This window comes from Myotis yumanensis, unplaced genomic scaffold (assembly GCF_028538775.1).
Source record: "Myotis yumanensis isolate MYYU_CA2020_CCGP unplaced genomic scaffold, mMyoYum1.0.hap1 SCAF_3, whole genome shotgun sequence".
Taxonomy (NCBI): domain Eukaryota; kingdom Metazoa; phylum Chordata; class Mammalia; order Chiroptera; family Vespertilionidae; genus Myotis; species Myotis yumanensis.
This window is the reverse complement of record NW_027223754.1, coordinates 20,956,646-20,974,389: the sequence shown is the minus strand read 5'-3', so window position 1 is coordinate 20,974,389 and position 17,744 is coordinate 20,956,646. Positions and strand designations below refer to the sequence as shown.

At 37.2% G+C, this 17,744-nt stretch overlaps 1 protein-coding gene across 4 annotated transcripts in view; it reads right to left on the bottom strand.

The window, feature by feature from the left end:
• UNC5D (unc-5 netrin receptor D) overlaps window positions 1–17,744 on the bottom strand; it is a 530,300-nt gene that overhangs the window by 235,842 nt on the left and 276,714 nt on the right. For all 4 annotated transcript variants that reach the window (XM_070408379.1, XM_070408380.1, XM_070408381.1 and 1 more), the window contains exon 2: window positions 5,233–5,451. In XM_070408379.1, coding sequence (XP_070264480.1) covers window positions 5,233–5,451 — 219 coding nt within the window. The remainder of the gene's footprint in view (window positions 1–5,232; window positions 5,452–17,744) is intronic.

The following is a 17,744-nucleotide window of genomic DNA, read 5'->3' as shown; positions in this document are numbered from 1 at the left end:
TTAGATATAAACTTGAAAGATTTAATACATTTTTAGTTCTATTCTTCTCCCTTTTCTCAACACACTCCATTAACCTCGTATCCCCAGAGAGTGCCTCCAGTTGTTTAGAAAAGAAATCACACGCAATGAAATCCCTGAAATTATATTCTTTAAGAATAAAAATATTAGTTTCCTGGATTTGAGACTTTGCCCATAACACACTGGAATACGCATTATTTCACTCATTAGAGTTCGGCATCTCCAAGGTAGAATAAGACAGGAGCCTTGGTGCACCATTAGGGAAATGCCTGTCTTTATTGCACATAAAGAAGTGGTTTCACTTATTGATAACTCAAGCTTCCCACAGGCTACCTTATCTTGATCGCCAATGATGGGTTTTGCTGCTGCTGGTGGTGATTTTTTATGTGTGTGTGTGTGTGTCTGCTGATTTGTTAGATTAAAGCTCGTCAGTTCTGTGTTACTGATCACACCACCCTTTTCTCAGAGGCATGATTCCTGGGTTGGGATTACCTCTCAACTCCAGATGTTAGCAGAGGGAACCCACGAGGGAGAAGAGCTCCCATATTTCCAGACGAAATGAGGCAGAACAAATGAAAGGATCCCCTGCTTGGGCAGAGAACGGAATGTGTACATTACTAAGAAGTATAGCCATGGCTGTGCAAACACACTAACTCCTGTCAAATAAATTGAACTTTTTGTAGGAAAGAACTCGAGCCCTGGGTTTTTCCAAGCTAAATTGCATGAAAGCACACAATCCTTTTTCTTCTTATTTGAACTGTTAGATGACGGGCCAAATTACCAGAAAGACCAAAGGCAGTTTGCAGCCTTTAGCAACTGAAAGGGCGTCCTGCCTCCAATTTGGAAACACAAAAGATTCTGTGTCTTACTCCAAACACTCCCAGGTCCTATGCCTTTCCCATCAGTCTGCAAAGAAAGGAACCTGTAAGTAAAAAAAAAAATATGAAAATGATCTGGGATTTTAGAAATGGAGAACGCATTGGCCAAAGATATATAAGCAGTTATTTCCAACTTCTTAAAAGAATACGGATATTTTTCTAACTCTGGCCAAACGTGGTCCCAGTCCTTGCTCTCTCAGCTCACGCACTGCTGCTGGACTGGCAGGAATTCTTTTACAGACCCAATCAAAAGTCATTCCGTTTGTAAGGGCAGGGAAGCCCTGAGCTCAAGCTCAGCACTGAAGAACCCAAGGGAAGTAATGCATCTATTTTTCAATACCTGAGGCCATTTTGTTTCCAACTTTAATTGCACTTACGTATTGGTTCTGGGTATAATATCTCCACTCATCTTGCTCCACTTTCCACCATTCTACTATTAATACAGAGCTTAGGAAACATAATTGCAGTGCGCAGTAGACAGCAGTTTTCATTAACTGCACAGACGAAAACTGTTTAGCGAGAGACCTTTCTTTCCTATTGATTCAATCAAAATGACTTGGAAGAAAAGGTTGTGCTTATTAAATTCTTTTCAAAAAGGTAGCTGTTAAAATTTAAATTCTTTCTCAACAGCAATTAAAACACGGTATATAATCTCTTCAGATTTTGTCATTTATAACTTTTTGTTCTTTCCAGTTCCTTTGAAATTTGCGGCTTCTTATTGGTCGTTTTTTTAAATATAGAAAATGGAGAGGGAAGGCTTTTACACGGAGACAGAAGATATAATCAACACTGCTACTTGCAAGACACAGAGTTGCCTAGCAATACTGGGGGAATCAAAAGGGGGAAGCAATAACAAAACAGGATGTTGTGAAATTACAAGAGGGTACAGTGTCAAAGTGGCTCACAGCACTCATCCAGAAGTCTTTAAAGGAGAACGGATATGGGATTTTCTAGCAGTGGTATAAAAAATAGCTGATCATTTTTCAATGTTCTGCCTCTCTTTCATTTGGAGCAGTTTACCCAATGGGACTCTGCTATTTTGAGTTAAAAATCTAGGACAGACACATCTGAGGATAGAACAGACAGCCCCACTGAGCCACTGGTACTTATCCTTTCCAGTTGGACTAATTGAGTACATGGTGCATACACCGTTCATATGCTACCATTGTTTTATAGGCTTTTGCTCCTGTGGTAACTGCTGTTCCCTTTGTTGCCCTCTCCCAAATTTCAGGGTCTTCCTTAGAAATTTTCATGCCCAGATATCTGTCCCAACACCAGATCTATCATGATCCCATCCTTGGGCGCACAAAAGCAGAATCTTTCCTGACATCAAGATTCCATGTGCTGTCTTATTTTGCCCCGATTATGTTAAATCCATTGTGTTTTTTTAAAAGACCAACAAAGAAAAAATACTCAACTGTGCCTGGAATCCTGGAAATGTCTGTCTATCTTTGGTTGTAATAAACTTTTATCTAACAGTGCCAGCAACATGACACAGAATAAGAGGCTGGCTCTTAAAGAGATGGCGGAAATGGTCAGGAATAAATTAATTCCAAGGGAATCACTATAGGATGATACACTCAGGAAATGAAAACACTGAAAAAATCATGATGGCAAATGATGAGGCATGTGCTGAAACCCATCCTTTTGTCAGGAAAGGGATTTGGCAATATTCTGACTGAGGAGAACATAGGAATCTGGATGTAAGGGTGGCTTATAGTGTCAAGGAAGTACTAGTATATCTGAAGTGCAAAACAGGAGACACAGGTTCTAGAAAGAGCTATGTCATGAACTAGTTGTATTTCCTGGAACTTGAGACTTTTAATGCATAAAATAGGGTTGTTAGGTTATCACAAAGATAACTTCCAGTTCTCACATTTAGATTCCAGAATTCTAAACATGCTTTTGGTTAGCAGAACAACATCTGTAAAACAGAAACTTTTTCTTTTTTCTTCCTCATACTAGTTCCACATTGGAATGAACAGGGAATTGTGATAAGGTTTTAGGTATTTATACTGCAATCCCAAATTAGTTCAGAACTGTATAATATCTAACACTGCATACATACACAGACACATACACATTCACATACACACACACATATATAGCTTTTTGCCTTCCCTGTTACTGATTCCTAAGCAGAGACAGAGTATTACATGAAGATATTTTTGAAATAATTTCCTCCTTTTGCTATGGAACACAGCACACACTCTGATTACTTCCTTGTCGGCTGCTGACAATACTCTCCCAGACACCTAAGAAGGTATGTCTCAAGATCCATTTCCTTTTCATATTACCTGTTCTCTTTTAACAACTTCTCCATCTCCATAGCTTCATTCTTTACTGATAATTACCAAGTTTATTTTTTTTACCTCCGAACTTTAGCAAGTTCCAGATCTACAGCTCCTCATTATGCCCCATAAGTATTTCAAATCCAATACTTTAAGCGAAAAATAAAAAAAAGGAAAAAAAAATAAAAAAATAAAATAAAATAAAATAAAAAAAAAAAAAGTATTTCAAATCCAGCTTGCCCAAGCAATGATCCCACACTTTTCTCCTTGCTGTTATAATTAATGACATTAATTGCATTACCCTGCTGCTCCTTTAGAGATTAATTTTTATTTCTCCATCTTCTTCAGTCACTCATTAATCAGCTCTTAAGGCTGATACGTTAAAGCGCTTCTCACACCAGATTATCTAGTCCTTATTTCTGTGGCCACTGCTCTAGAAACAGACTCTATTTTCTCTCAACCAAATTATCCAAGTCTCCTAACTTCCCTGTTCTTTTTTCTCCTTACACAAACACTTATGACAGACTCATCCTTTGAAGCAGAGCTCCAGCCACTGTCAATATAATCAATCCCCATCACCAGCAAAATATCCACAAGTATAAGTAAAGAACTCCTCACCCTGATATTTGAGGCCTTTCATGCCATTAATGAAACAAACTCTTCCAGCAATCAGCTGCTATTCTCTAACATCAATTTTATATTTTAACAAAACCAAACTTCTTGTTGAAAATATACCAAGCTTTCTTTGGTTTGCTGATGTTGAACTTAAGAACACTGAGACTCCTCTCTGTCCACTTAGCATAGTATCAATTACACCTATATGAATTTCATATTCATCAATGTCCCTTTCAAATGCTATTGCTTCCATACCTTTCCTGATAGTCCTAGTCAGATGTGATTTTCTTTTTTCTTTTCCTCCATAACACTATCTACCTCTCTTAGACATTTAATTTGTACTGCACTTATGAATATATTGATCTTACGCTTATCAGTAGGTATAAAGGTCTAGAGATGAGTATTTGCATCTTACCCTTCTTTGAATACTTTGAAAAGCCTAGCCTATTGTATTGAATAGCATTGGTATATAATTGATAAATTAAACCTAATTAAAACTTCCTAATTATACTTTGGCTTTCTGACTTATTTAAAATCTATTGAATTGGAACTAAAAAAAAATCAATAACTTAGGGTAATACCAGATTGTATTTAGAATTAGATTAAATTTTCAGGTAGTCTGAGGAGCCAAACTTCAAAAGCATATACTGTTTCTGTTATACATTAAAATATAAAAAGCTGTAATTTTTCTAAGTTTTGAGTCAAATGATCTTGCTCTGAGATCCAGGACAATCCCATAGTTTACTTAATCTCTTTGAGCCTCAGTTTCCTACTGAGGACAATGGCAAAGACAGTAAGATAATGTCTATCAAATGCTTAGATATGTCCTAGTACATTGTAAGTGCTTGATAAACATTAGGAGTATTATCATTATTCTCATCATCATCACTCATCAGCCAAAGTAACCAAACTAATAAAGAAAAAATGGTCCTAAAATTCTATTACACTGGAGATCCCATTCAAGTTTGGTAATCTACTTTGGGCTTTGTCATTACACATAATCAAAAGAACATAAAGAACACTCAGAAACTACCGACTGTGGAGAAGGAAGTATGCAAGAATAATATCTAGGAGGAAAGATTAAAGAAACTGAAATTATGCTGCTTAAAAAGGCATTTGTTTGGTGGAAGATGTGTCTTCAAAATATTTAAAATTCAAAAATGAAAACAGGGACTGCCTAACTTCATTTCCAGTGAGAATATTAACTTCCATGCAAAATTAGGTGTCAAAGTTATACAGAACAGGAAAAAGCAATGCCCCTGTACCATACTGGAGTAGACCAGCAGGGTGCTGTGGAGTCATTTAAAGATAGGATTGCACCTTATTCAATAAAGACAACGGTGAGTGACTTACACAGTTTTCCCAGCCATTTAATAATATGAGGATCTGAAGAGCTATCATGGATTCTTCTGATTGCTTCACATTCTTACCTGAACTCTCATCCAGACTCTCCTCAGAGACATGCTCATTTTGATGGACCCACTCGCCATTGCATTTGAAGAATATTTGCATGGCTGGCCTTGCTTTGCATCTCAGTGCAATGGGATTGCTCTTGATGATATAAGCATCATCTGGCTCCTCTATGAAATGAGGCAGTGTCCCTGGAGCTGATGGGATGGATTCAGGGAGGACTTCTCCGTTGTCAGTTCCTGTGAAATTGAAGAGGACATTAGAACAGAGTCTACATAGGCAGCGCATACATCAATCAGGACACAAAGCACAACTCACACCAGTTCTAAGAGTCTTTGCTGAAAAACTTTGCATCATATTAATGCAGCATGCTTATAAGCCCTGTGTACATAAATTATCTTCCAATGTTGCTGGACAAGTGAGAATAATGAATAGGAGTCCCCCTCTTACTATAGCTTTAAATCCGCATGTCTTTGCTGAGAGAACTGAGATAAATTCAGTGCAGTAAGAGGCTGGCTCTTAAGATTCAGTCTGCTTTTTTACAGCAGAGTAGTATTCCATTATGTAAATGTACCACAGCTTTTACCCTTTACGACCTGGAGAACATTATACTCAGTTGGAGAAAGACAAGTGCCATATGATTTCATTCATATGTGGAATTCAATGAACAAACTGAACTACCAACCAAAATAGAGACAGACTCATAGATAGAGAGCAGGCAGACAGCTCTGGTTAGGGGAGGGGAAGGATTGAGGGATTGAGGGATTGAGCAAAAAAGAAGAAAAAGAGAGAACTCATGGACATGGACAACAGTGTGGTGATGGTGGGTGTGGGGTGGAGGTGAAAGTGGGCATAGAAGGGATAATTGGTGATGGATAAGAAAGAAAGAAAGAAAGAAAGAAAGAAAGAAAGAAAGAAAGAAAGAAAGAAAGAGAGAGAGAGAGAGAGAGAGAGAGAGAGAGAGAGAGAAAGAAAGAAAGAAAGAAAGAAAGAAAGAAAGAAAGAAAGAAAGAAAAGAAGGAATTAACTAAAAAAAAGATTCAGTCTGGTGAGTAGTTACCTCAAAGTGAACAATAAAATAATGATGAAAATAGATTTTGTTCTCCCACAATCAGTGTGAATAATGGTTATGTTGATGCAGGATGCTCAGTCATAAGACACATCTAGAAGATTCCAAATTGCCCACTTTCCTTGCCTGTGAAACTTTGGAGGTTGTCTATTATCCTACCTTGGATAGGGTTTCTTCCAAATACTCACCAACTTAACTACACTTGCTAAAATGAAAGCACACTGTTCTGCCTGTCATTGGCCATCATTGCCTATCCCCACACTCCTTCCCTAGTTACTATGAATCCCACTTTCAAGGCTAAGAACTAAAACAAATCACTAAAATAGCTATGCACTTTTAGCTGAGGACTTATAATTACATCTGTTCAAAAGGAAGACATAGATATGATTTTCCCCTAAATTGAGGGAACTGATGAGTAGAGTAAAGCAATATAAAGAGGGAAAAGCAGGAGCCCAGATGTTGCTTCATTGCCTATTCATTACATTTAGCAAGGATCTAAGTCCAGGAAAACTACCTGAAAGTCAAGGGAAAAAAGTTGTGACTGCTGAGCAATGTGAGATGACCAAGGGGATGAGATCTGTGCCTTTCAATGAGAAAGAACAAAGAACGCAAGGGCAGGATTCCAATACCAAAATCAACAAAGCCCTGGAAAGAGTCATTCCCATTCAAAGCAAACCAGTCTTAGGATGAAGCTGGGAAATATAACCTAGCAAAACCACTGGAAGAAGCATCTGGTTCCTCAGAAGAGAACCTAGGAGACAGGGTCCACCCTGTGACCTACTCTGACTTTCTGTATGCTTTCGGGTGATTATGAACAAACAGAACCTCTCATTCACTCTGATGTCAACCCTGTAAATCATCCACCATCATCAATGTGATAAAACATACTCTCTACCATAAACAAACAAACACATGCACAAAAATAACGTAAATCAATAAGCACTGCCAAAGGCAAACATAATTCACAATATTAGGAGTACTGTCTTAAGAACTTTTTAAGGGGGCATTCTCAAATGTCAAGAGAAGGGGGGGCCAAGAACAGGAGGCATGGCTGCCTATAGGTATATTTTTGTGCAAGAAAGAAAATAAAGGAACAGTTATAAAAGAGGCTCCTTTCCAATAGGCACACACACACAAGCACTATTTGTGCCATTACAATAAATTAAACATAAAAATAGTATGATTCTCCAAACTATTTTTTTCCATAAAATACATCAACTTAAGGGAGAAAATAATAATTTAAGATGCTATAAGCTTTAAAATACATTTGTAATAGAAAAGTTTACTCATGTGTAAGTAATTGGAAGCACCAAAAAAATCACCATAAAGCAAATACTCTAAATAGTAAGAGAGCAAATAATGTGTCATAAAAGTACAATAAAGTGACTCAAAAAATAAAATATGTATATAATACATGGAATAAGATGGGCTTCAGGATAGAATCAGAGAGGGTTTTTAAAAAATGTTTTAAATTATATTTACAATGGACTTCATAAAACATATCATATATTAATTCATTTTGTTGCTGACTGTTCATGCCAATTTCCATCCTCAATAAATACCACGTCCCCTCAGGCTCTTATAACTCAATGCATTAGAGAAAATGACAAAGGTATTAAAAGATTTTATATGGGCATCTTACAGCTTACACTCATCAGGGACTCCAGCTCTGTCCAAAGTAATTCATTGGTGCAGAAAATGGTCACTGATAAAGAATATGTACTGAACCCTATGGTAGCCCCAGAGGACAGCCACAGGAACACATTTTGAATGATGCACTTTTGCTGAACTGGTAACAATGCATGGATGTCTAACACAACTACTGAAATGGGGGGCGGGGATCATACAGAACAATCTTTAAGCAAATAGTGAGGCCACATTTACCCAGAAGCAATAACATGACAAATAAAGACACTAGATCATCAGATAAATCGAGTTTTAACCATCCAATTCACAAAAACACAGAGAGATCTGAAAGCAATTAGGTTGCCCTCCTGCTACTTTAATAAATGCCCTGTAGATAAAGTAACAAGTCAGCCTTCATCTGAAACAGAGCAGGAGAACGGAATGGAAAAGTCGGCAGGCTAGCTCAAGGACTTCCATTAAGAATCAATCAATCTTAATATTCAAAGGAGAAAACAATTTAAAGGCAGAATACAACATTATATCTTTATTTTTGAAGCTATGTCAAAATCACATATAAGTAGGAAAAGGGCCAGGACCCATGAAAACAAGAAACAAAAAAAGAAAATAAATGTATTAGGGTGGCATTGGGAAGGTAAGAGATCGCAGGTATATATTTATACACGTCTTACCATTTATTTGCATCCTTCCAACAAAGAAATGACATAAATGAAAGTAGAAAGAAGTATGATATATTTTTCTTTTCTTTTTTTTTTTGCTTTGCATAGTGAAGTGTTGGGAGTGATGTTTACCTGACACTGTTCCCTATCCCCCTAATTCTCCCCCAAGTTTCTGGGCTCAGGCTCCAGATCCTGCAATGCCCTGCCTTTCAGGTGGCTTCTTTGCAGCAAGAAGTCTGGAATCTTCCAGCAGGCTGTCCTTCCTTACCCAGGGGGCTGAGTCACCTTCCTCCCTCTAGTCCAGTGGTTCTCAATCTGTGGGTCACAACCCCTTTGGGGGTCGAACGACCCTTTCACGAGGGTCGCCTAAGACCATCGGAAAACACATATTTTCTATGGTCTTAGGAACCGAGACACCGCTCCTCTATCCGTCTCCAGGCAGGTCCGCCCACATGCAGATACGCCCACATACGAGTACCCAGCGTGATGACATCATCGAGCCAACCCCATCACATACAACCCATACAAATACAGGTGTATGTGACAGGGTTGGCGCCATAATGTACTTATGTGGAGCAGTCACACATGTGTAGAGAGCAGCTACTGTGTAGAAAGCAGCTGATGTGTTGAAAGCAACTACTCTGTTAAAACCAGCTACTGTGTTGAAAGCAGCAGCATTGGAGGTAAGACGACACTTCATGAATTATAATTACTGGGTGAATGTAAAATCATGTATTGTAAAATCATCAACTACTGCAAAAAAAAAAAAAAATAATAATATCCGTACCATGGGAACTTAATCTGGATACTGATCGGTCTTTTTATATTCAGCTGTGGTTGATGTGAATACTGCCCCCTTGTGATAGTAACAGGTATGTAAAAACAACAACACAGAATGGTAAATCATAGGAAACTTTAATGAACTGTATTGACTGAACTATGCCATGTATCAACTTTTGTATTATTATAGCTATTGTTATATATTATTTTCATTAGAAAACCATCCCATGACAATGGATCGTTTAGAGAAGAACGTTAAGAAAAGGAAATATAGTGAGGATTTTTTAACAGTATGGTTTTACCTCAATAATTACAGCAGGAATTGAGAAACCGCAATGTATTATTTGTTGTGAAGTTCTATCAGCCGAATCTATGAAGCTGAACAAACTAAAACACCATTTTGATAGCAAGCATCCAAGCTTTGCTGGCAAGGATACCAACTATTTTAGAAGCAAAGCTGATGGACTCAAGAAAGCCAGACTTGACACTGGTGGCAAGTACCACAAACAAAACATAGCAGCCGTTGAAGCTTCATATTTGGTGGCCCTCAGAATTGCCAGAGCTATGAAACCTCACACCATTTCTGAGATTTACTGTTGCCAGTGGCCAAAGACATTATTTGAGTTATGATCAGAGACGAATTTGTTACAAAATTGAGTGCAATTTCCTTATCTAACGACACTGTCCGCAGAAGAATAGATGGCATGTCTGCTGATATTCTTGATCAGGTAATCCAAGAAATTAAATCTGCTCTACTTCCAATATTTAGTATCCAGCTTGATGAATCTACAGACGTTGCAAACTGTTTACAGTTACTGGTTTACGTGAGGTATATTAATGATGGCAACTTTAAAGATAAGTCTCTTTTTTGCAAACCTCTTGAAATGACAACTACTGCACGTGATGTATTTGACACAGTTGGTTCATTTCTGAAAGAGCATAAGATCTCTTGGGAAAAGGTTTGTGGTGTTTGCACAGATGGTGCTCCAGCTATGCTAGGATGTCAATCTGGATTTCAACGTTTGGTACTGAATAAGTTACCAAAAGTCATCAGAACTCACTGTATGATTCATCAGCAAATATTAGCAATGAAGACGCTGCCACAAGAGTTACAAGAAGTAATGAAAAGCGTCATAAGTTGTGTCAATTTTGTAAAGGCGAGCACTTTAAAGTCTACTGTTTTTGCAACTGTGCAACGAGTTGGATGCTCAGAAAAATGCTCTTCTATTTCACACTGAAGTGAGATGGTTGTCAAGAGAAAAATTTTAAAACGTGTTTTTGAACTTCATGATGAACTCAAAACGTTTTTTAATCAGAAAGCAAGACCGCAGTTCGAAGCACTTTTCGGCGATAAAAGTGAACTGCAGAAAATAGCTTACTTGGTTGACATCTTTGCCATCTTGAATGAGTTAAATTTATCACTGCAATGACCAAATGCAACATGCCTCAATTTGTCTGAAAACATCCAATCATTCCAAACGAAACTTCAGCTTTGGCAAAAAAAAAAAAAAAAAAAGGATGAAAATAAAATTTACATGTTGCCTACCTTATCTGCTTTCTTTGAGGAACATGACATTGAGCCAGACAAAAGGATTATGATGATAATTTCTGTGAAAGAACACTTGCACATGCTTGCAGACGAAATTTCATCGTACTTCCCAAATCTACCTGACACCCCATTTGCACTTGCCAGAAGCCCATTCACAGTCAAAGTTGAAGATGTTCCTGAGACAGCACAAGAGGAGTTCATTGAACTTATTAACAACGATGCAGCGAGAACTGATTTATCTACAATGCCAGTTACAAAATTCTGGATCAAGTGTTTGCAGTCATATCCTGTTCTGTCTGAGACTGTGTTGCGCCTTCTTCTTCCATTTTCAACAACATATCTTTGTGAAACAGGGTTTTCCAGCTTGTTGGTTACCAAGTCTAAATACAGAAGTAGACTTGTTGTGGATGATGATCTTCGTTGTGCTCTTGCAAAGACTGCCCCGAGAATTTTTGATCTGGTGAGAAAGAAGCAATCTCAACCTTCACACTGACGTTGGCTTTTTATGCATACTGTTGCAAAATGTAGCAATGTAGTTTACTGTTGTTATATTAAGACTGTTACCCATTCTACACCATGCTTCAAGACAAAATTTCATTTATTTGTAATTAGAAATAAATATTTCACAATATATAATTACATATTGTTTTTGTGATTAATCACTATGCTTTAATTATGTTCAATTTGTAACAATGAAAATATATCCTGCATATCAGATATTTACATTACGATTCATAACAGTAGCAAAATGACAGTTATGAAGTAGCAATGAAAATAATTTTATGGTTGGGGGGTCACCAAAACATGAGGAACTGTATTAAAGGGTCGCGGCATTAGGAAGGTTGAGAACCACTGCTCTAGTCAACCATGCTCAGCCCCACCTAGTGGTTTTAGAACGGAACTGTTCAGGAAATTCTCAGGGCAATCACCCTAGCAAAAGGGAAGGAAAGAAACTTAAGTGGGAACTTTTATGGGGCTTGGTTGCTGACAGATCCTGTTCTTTATAGGAGGAGTGAGGAGTGAAACATTAATAAATGGTTTGTGGAAGACTGCATGGAAACTTATTGGCTTCCAGGTACATTTACTTGTAATCTCATAAGTTGCCACTGCTTTATAATTCAGATAAAAGTTTTAAAGCTGGTGTGAAAAATGTTGGTGACTGGCCCAGCCCACTGCCTTCTCCCATATCACTTTTATGGCAGAGACTGGAAAAGTCACAGATTCACTTTCATTTTGCAGGTAAGAACGGTTACCCAGCACTGATCTAGCAAATAAGTCATAAACAGAAGTTTCTGAGAAAGCTTGTATTTTCCTGACCCTTCTCTCTTTTGTTCCTGCCCTTAACTGGGAAAGATTATGAGGGGCACAGATGTACCAGCTCTGAAAACACTGAGGGGCTGAACTAACAAGGAATCCACCTCCTGATAATTTTATTTTTAAAATCTTCACCTGAGGATATGTTTTTATTGATTTTAGAGAGAGAGGAAGGGAGGGAGGGAGAAGGAGAGGGAAGAGAAGGAGGGCAGGAAGAGAGGCAGAAATCAGTGTGAGAAACATTGGTTGGTTGCCTTCCTATGTGCCCTGACTTGGAATTGAACCTGCCACCTTTTGGTATACGGGATGTGTTCCAACCAACTGAACCACCTGACCAGGGCAGAACAATTTTGTTTTAAATCTCAATTTTTTTAAGCTACTAATAGTCAGATTTTCTCTTGTTTATGCAGAAAACATAACTTATTGATGCAACTAGATCTTTCTTCTTAAACATAGCCAGAACTCTAAACTTCACTTAATTAAAACCCGATGCTCTCAGTGTAACAGAAAGAATTTTGGTAAGCTAAAAAAAATGCGGAAACTCTGTTAGCAGATAGTAAAAATCAAAGCTGTCATTTATTGAGCGATTACAGGTTATGGTAATAAGCCTTGTATATAGATTAGGCCATTTCAGCTTCACAGCAAGTCTGTGATGTGGGTACGGGAAATGTCCCATTGTGCATTGGAGGAAATGCTTCAATGATGTGTTTTATCTAAGATCATACAGCTAGCAAATGGGGACTGAGAATTTGAACACAAGTCTCTGACTCCGTCAACCTCACAATTCCATTTCAGTTTAGATGAATGGACTCTTAGAAGCCTGATACTGTAATTTAGTGCCTGGCTTATGGCAATAGCATGCAGTTCATAAAACCAAAAGATGATATAAAATGATGTACTATGTGTGTGGATAGTCATCTTAAAGATTGTTCAGTTATCCTGTCAGCTAGACTGCAATTCCAGGTCAGGATGGGTGTGTTACAGACACATGCAGAGAAGATGTTGAAAAATAAATATTTTTGAGAGAACAGCACAGCAAGAACTCAACTAATTATATTCAACTGACTAGGCATCCTCACTGAAGTCGGAAGCAGAAAAAAAGTCAAAGAATAAATGTTGTTTGAGAATAAAATAATGAGAAGGATTTGTCTGTGTTTCATTTGGAAATAGTTTCATCTCCTTTTATGTGGAAATATTTAACTGCTAAAACGCCAATTAAAATACAAGGAGTATAATAGTAGACAGCAAACCTCAGCAAGATGAAGGGACTGGGGCTGGGCACTGTCATTCCATTATGTTTAACCAAAAAACTCCCAACATGTGACCATTTGATCTGTTAAATCTGTAATGGGATTGGGAACCCTGGAAGCCACAGTCATTCCAAACTGGGATTTATAACACCCTGGAGAGCTGTGCTGGTATTCCATGGGATAAGAGTATAGATAAAGTTTTTTCACCAGATTTTTAAGAAATTCTAAATTATTCTTATACTTTTTTTCCAAGAGTACTTTGTAATACATTTCATTTTTTTCTTTTCTATTTCCAAAGTACGCTTGTCTTCTCACTAGTACAAAATATTATTTGTTCCAAAGTCCTATTATAAACAAAGACTACATCTGGTGAAACAAAAGAACTTTAGAATCAAATAACCTAGAGTCTGGGTTAACTCTGCAACCTTGAGTAAGTAACTTAATTTTGAGGTTCCATTTTCTCATGCATAAAAATGAGCAATTAAAATTTATTAGTCAGTGTTTTGTGATGTTAAAGTAAGATAATATATGTTCAAAATAGTATATGGTAAAATGTTACATAAATATAAAGTGTTATCGCTACCACCACCATCAGCATCACTGACCAGATAAATAAGAATAAACAAAGAAAATAATTATAATTATGATCTCTATGATTTCCATTCCCAAAATTATCATTCTAATATTTATATTTTAATTTTATGATTACTATTATTTTCATACCAGAGGCCTTATGAGATAAACTGTGGTTTATAACATTTCCTTACTATTTACTATCTAAATGTATGTTAGTAAAATTATTTTAGGTCAAGATCTTTTAAAACATGCTGTGAAGCATTTATTTATTCAATAAATGTGTAGTGAATGGGCACACCATACACCGGGCACATGGTCATCCTATAAAGCAATGTGATGATGATACACAATGGATTTCCCGTTGGCCAGATCTGAAAACTACTGGCTTTGATAGGTAAGCAGTGAGGCAATTTCATAGTAGTATTCCAGAACACCTCTCACTGCAATATTTAGATGAAGCAAGGCACCTTAGGAATAGCTCTTTAAATTCTACTCAATGTCTGTGAGCATACTGGCCCACAGCAATATGTGCAAGTCAGAGTAGAAAGCCTTGCTAGGGAAACCAAGTTACATAATCTGAGACAATGCAGTGGCACTGGGTTCTCTGCTTTTGTTTATGTAAATATGACTTGTCTCCATATGGTTACTTAATTAGATGGGGGATGCATTGTACCCATTTAATGCAGAACAACAGCCGGAATTTTACATACCAAATATTTAATGTAATTTATGAAACACAGACTGTTTCCCCAGGCCCCAATGAAAGTTTTCTTTTTTTAAACTCAGAAACTATTCTGCCTCCTTCCCAACCTCTAATAGAAATGAAAATGTTTTATATCACTGCATTTGCATAGTTCACCTCACCTGCGTAGATCTTATATATGGTGAGCCTAAGATATTATTCCATTGAGCAGATCTTAAATTCTGCAGAGTGAAAGATGGTAAACACTTACAACACAAAGAAATCTGAAGATCTATTCTTAGTTCCTCAAACGAGAAACTGCAGATTTCAGTAGAGCTTATAAAAGCACATTAACTATTCCCCAAATTACCACAATGTACCTTAATATATTCAATTCTTTTTATTTGACATATGTGTGCATGCCTACTAAGGTTAGGTGGTTTTAGGTACTCTGGATTCAAAGATCACTCAGACATAGTTAATTTCCTCAGGGAGCTCACGGAGTAAAATTAGAGACAAATAATTAAAGAACAAGAACAACGTCCAACAGTATACTGGAAGTATACACAAAGCGGCACAACAGCATAGAAGAGAGGGGGGCAGAGGAGGCGGGAAGAAGAGAGAGAGAGAGAGAGAGAGAGAGAGAGAGAGAGAGAACGAACCAGAGCCCAACTTTTCTTGGGAAGATTGAGGCTGGCATCTCAGGGAAGATTATATCCCAGCAGAGTTTGGATATGAGCTGAACAGGAGAACTAATGGGAGAGGGCACTCTAACCCAGGTCAGGGCAGGTGCCCACATGTACCATGAGCATATGGAATAGAATTTAGGTAGAGCTAAACATTACCTTCATTAGAATAAAAGAGTTTAAGATTTGTACTAAACCATTGGCCCTAGTGACCTCCAACATCTCTCCTTCTATGTGCTTTTCACGAAGGGCTTTCTGAGATGTAGGCACAAAGTAACCACCGAATTATAGACAGAGAGCTCTCTTGGTTTGCAGCATGAACTCTAAGGCCAGTTTAAAGGGATTTTGTGTGTGTACTTGGAATGAGGGAGGAACCAAGTTGGTTCTAATACATAGATAGCACAGTGATTCTTTCTGCCACAGTGACACAGGTGACATAGCTCCCAAGGTCACAGAGGAAGTTTTTTGTTTGGGTTAAGTTTTTAAATTTGCAACCACCATTTTAGCTCCCGCTTGAGTCATGATCAAAACTGAGTTGTAAAAATTGGGACTAAGCCAGTTCCGATGGCAGGCCTTGTCCCTTAATGGAAAGAAGCAGCATATAATTAAATTCAGCATAAGGCTGCTGTTCCCATAACAGCTTCTCCAAAGAAACTATGAAGAGGCCAAATTTAGCCCCATAGTGTTCTATTCATCCTGGGATTATTGATGATTTAAATTTTTATTAAGTGTTTTGCTTTTTCTATATGTTTAAATGTGTTCTAAAATAAGCACTTAGAATCGGGAAAAATATACACACAATTCCCTATTCCATTGAAAGAATATAATAATCTATAAGCTATGGCAACTTCTAGATTTTACTTCCTAGTATCTAACTTCTAGTGTACTAAAATTCATAAATCAGGTAAAAACTAAAGAAATATTTCCCTAGGGAAAATACATAAAGAATTAGGTTATAAGATTTAGAAAACATAATTATTTTAAGATGTAATATTTTGCTGAAAATAGTGGATGAGATGGAGTTTATAAATTGTTTCTTAATTTTCCTCCAACAATGGATACATGTGTATATGAATGTGTACCTCTGACTAGTTTTTAAATTCATCTGAAAACCTTGTGGGGTTTGGGAAAGGTTTTGCTTTCACAACGTTATCACCTTTCATTTGTAAGTGACAGTCTTCAAGAGTGAGGCCATTCATAGTTATGGAAAAATGGTTGTTTTAATACAACATTGAATGACAGAAAACCAAACAATCAAACACCATTCTCCTATTTTTCATCCTTGGAAAATTACCTTTCAGGAAGAGCTTTGTGGTTTATGTTCTGCACACTAATACAGCAGGGACTTTCAATCTTTTTTATGACAAAAAGAAGAAACAAAAGGGGGGAAACAAAAGCAGAGGAATAAACACTAAATTCCCCTTGAAACATATACATCTCTATTAGATGTCAGGGCACATTTTAAGAGCTCAGATTGTGACCATTTATTTTCATATCTCAAAATTTGAATGTGGGTCGATTTGACTGGAACACGTTTGATAGGATTTTTTTTGCATATGATCTGGACTCAGGCAAAATAGACTGGGAGTTTATCATAGATAAAATCTGAGCCAACCCTCTTATCTTAGAAGCCATCTGGGCCCTCACAGGTTAAACAGTTTGACTAAGAGGCCTATAGAGCAGGCTTAGTTAAAATCTCTCTATTGACATCTAGAATAGTATTTTCTCCATTATTCTATGCTGCTTTTGTTTGAATGAAACACAAAAGATTAAATTTACAACTGAATTTTGTATTATCGTATATTGAAAAATTTTACCCAGAAAACAATCTTGTAAAATCTCTTTAATGGTAGCCTTGTAACTTGCAAACATTCTAGTAATCAAGTGAAATGAAAAATAATAGTCTTTAACATTTCATGATGTATTTTTTATTGAAAACGATGGCTTATTATAAAATGCTAAGTTATAGAAAAAGTACCAAATATATATATATAATATATATATAGTATATATAATGTTCATAAACACATTTTCACACATATATGTATATATGTAAATTGTTATCTACTGTCACCCAATTTCCAAAGACTAATCCTATATAATAAAAGGCTAATATGCAAATAGACTGAATGGCGGAACAACTGGTCGCTATGACATGCGCTGTCCACCAGGGGGTGTGCAGGAAACATGGTGGGTGTTGGCTGTGGTGGGATGGTGGACCAGATGAGTGGGGGCGCCAGAACAAGGCAGGGTGCTAGTAGCTGCCATCGGGGTGAGTCTCTGGTGGTTACTGAAAATTCTTTGCTCCCGTGCACCACAGTCC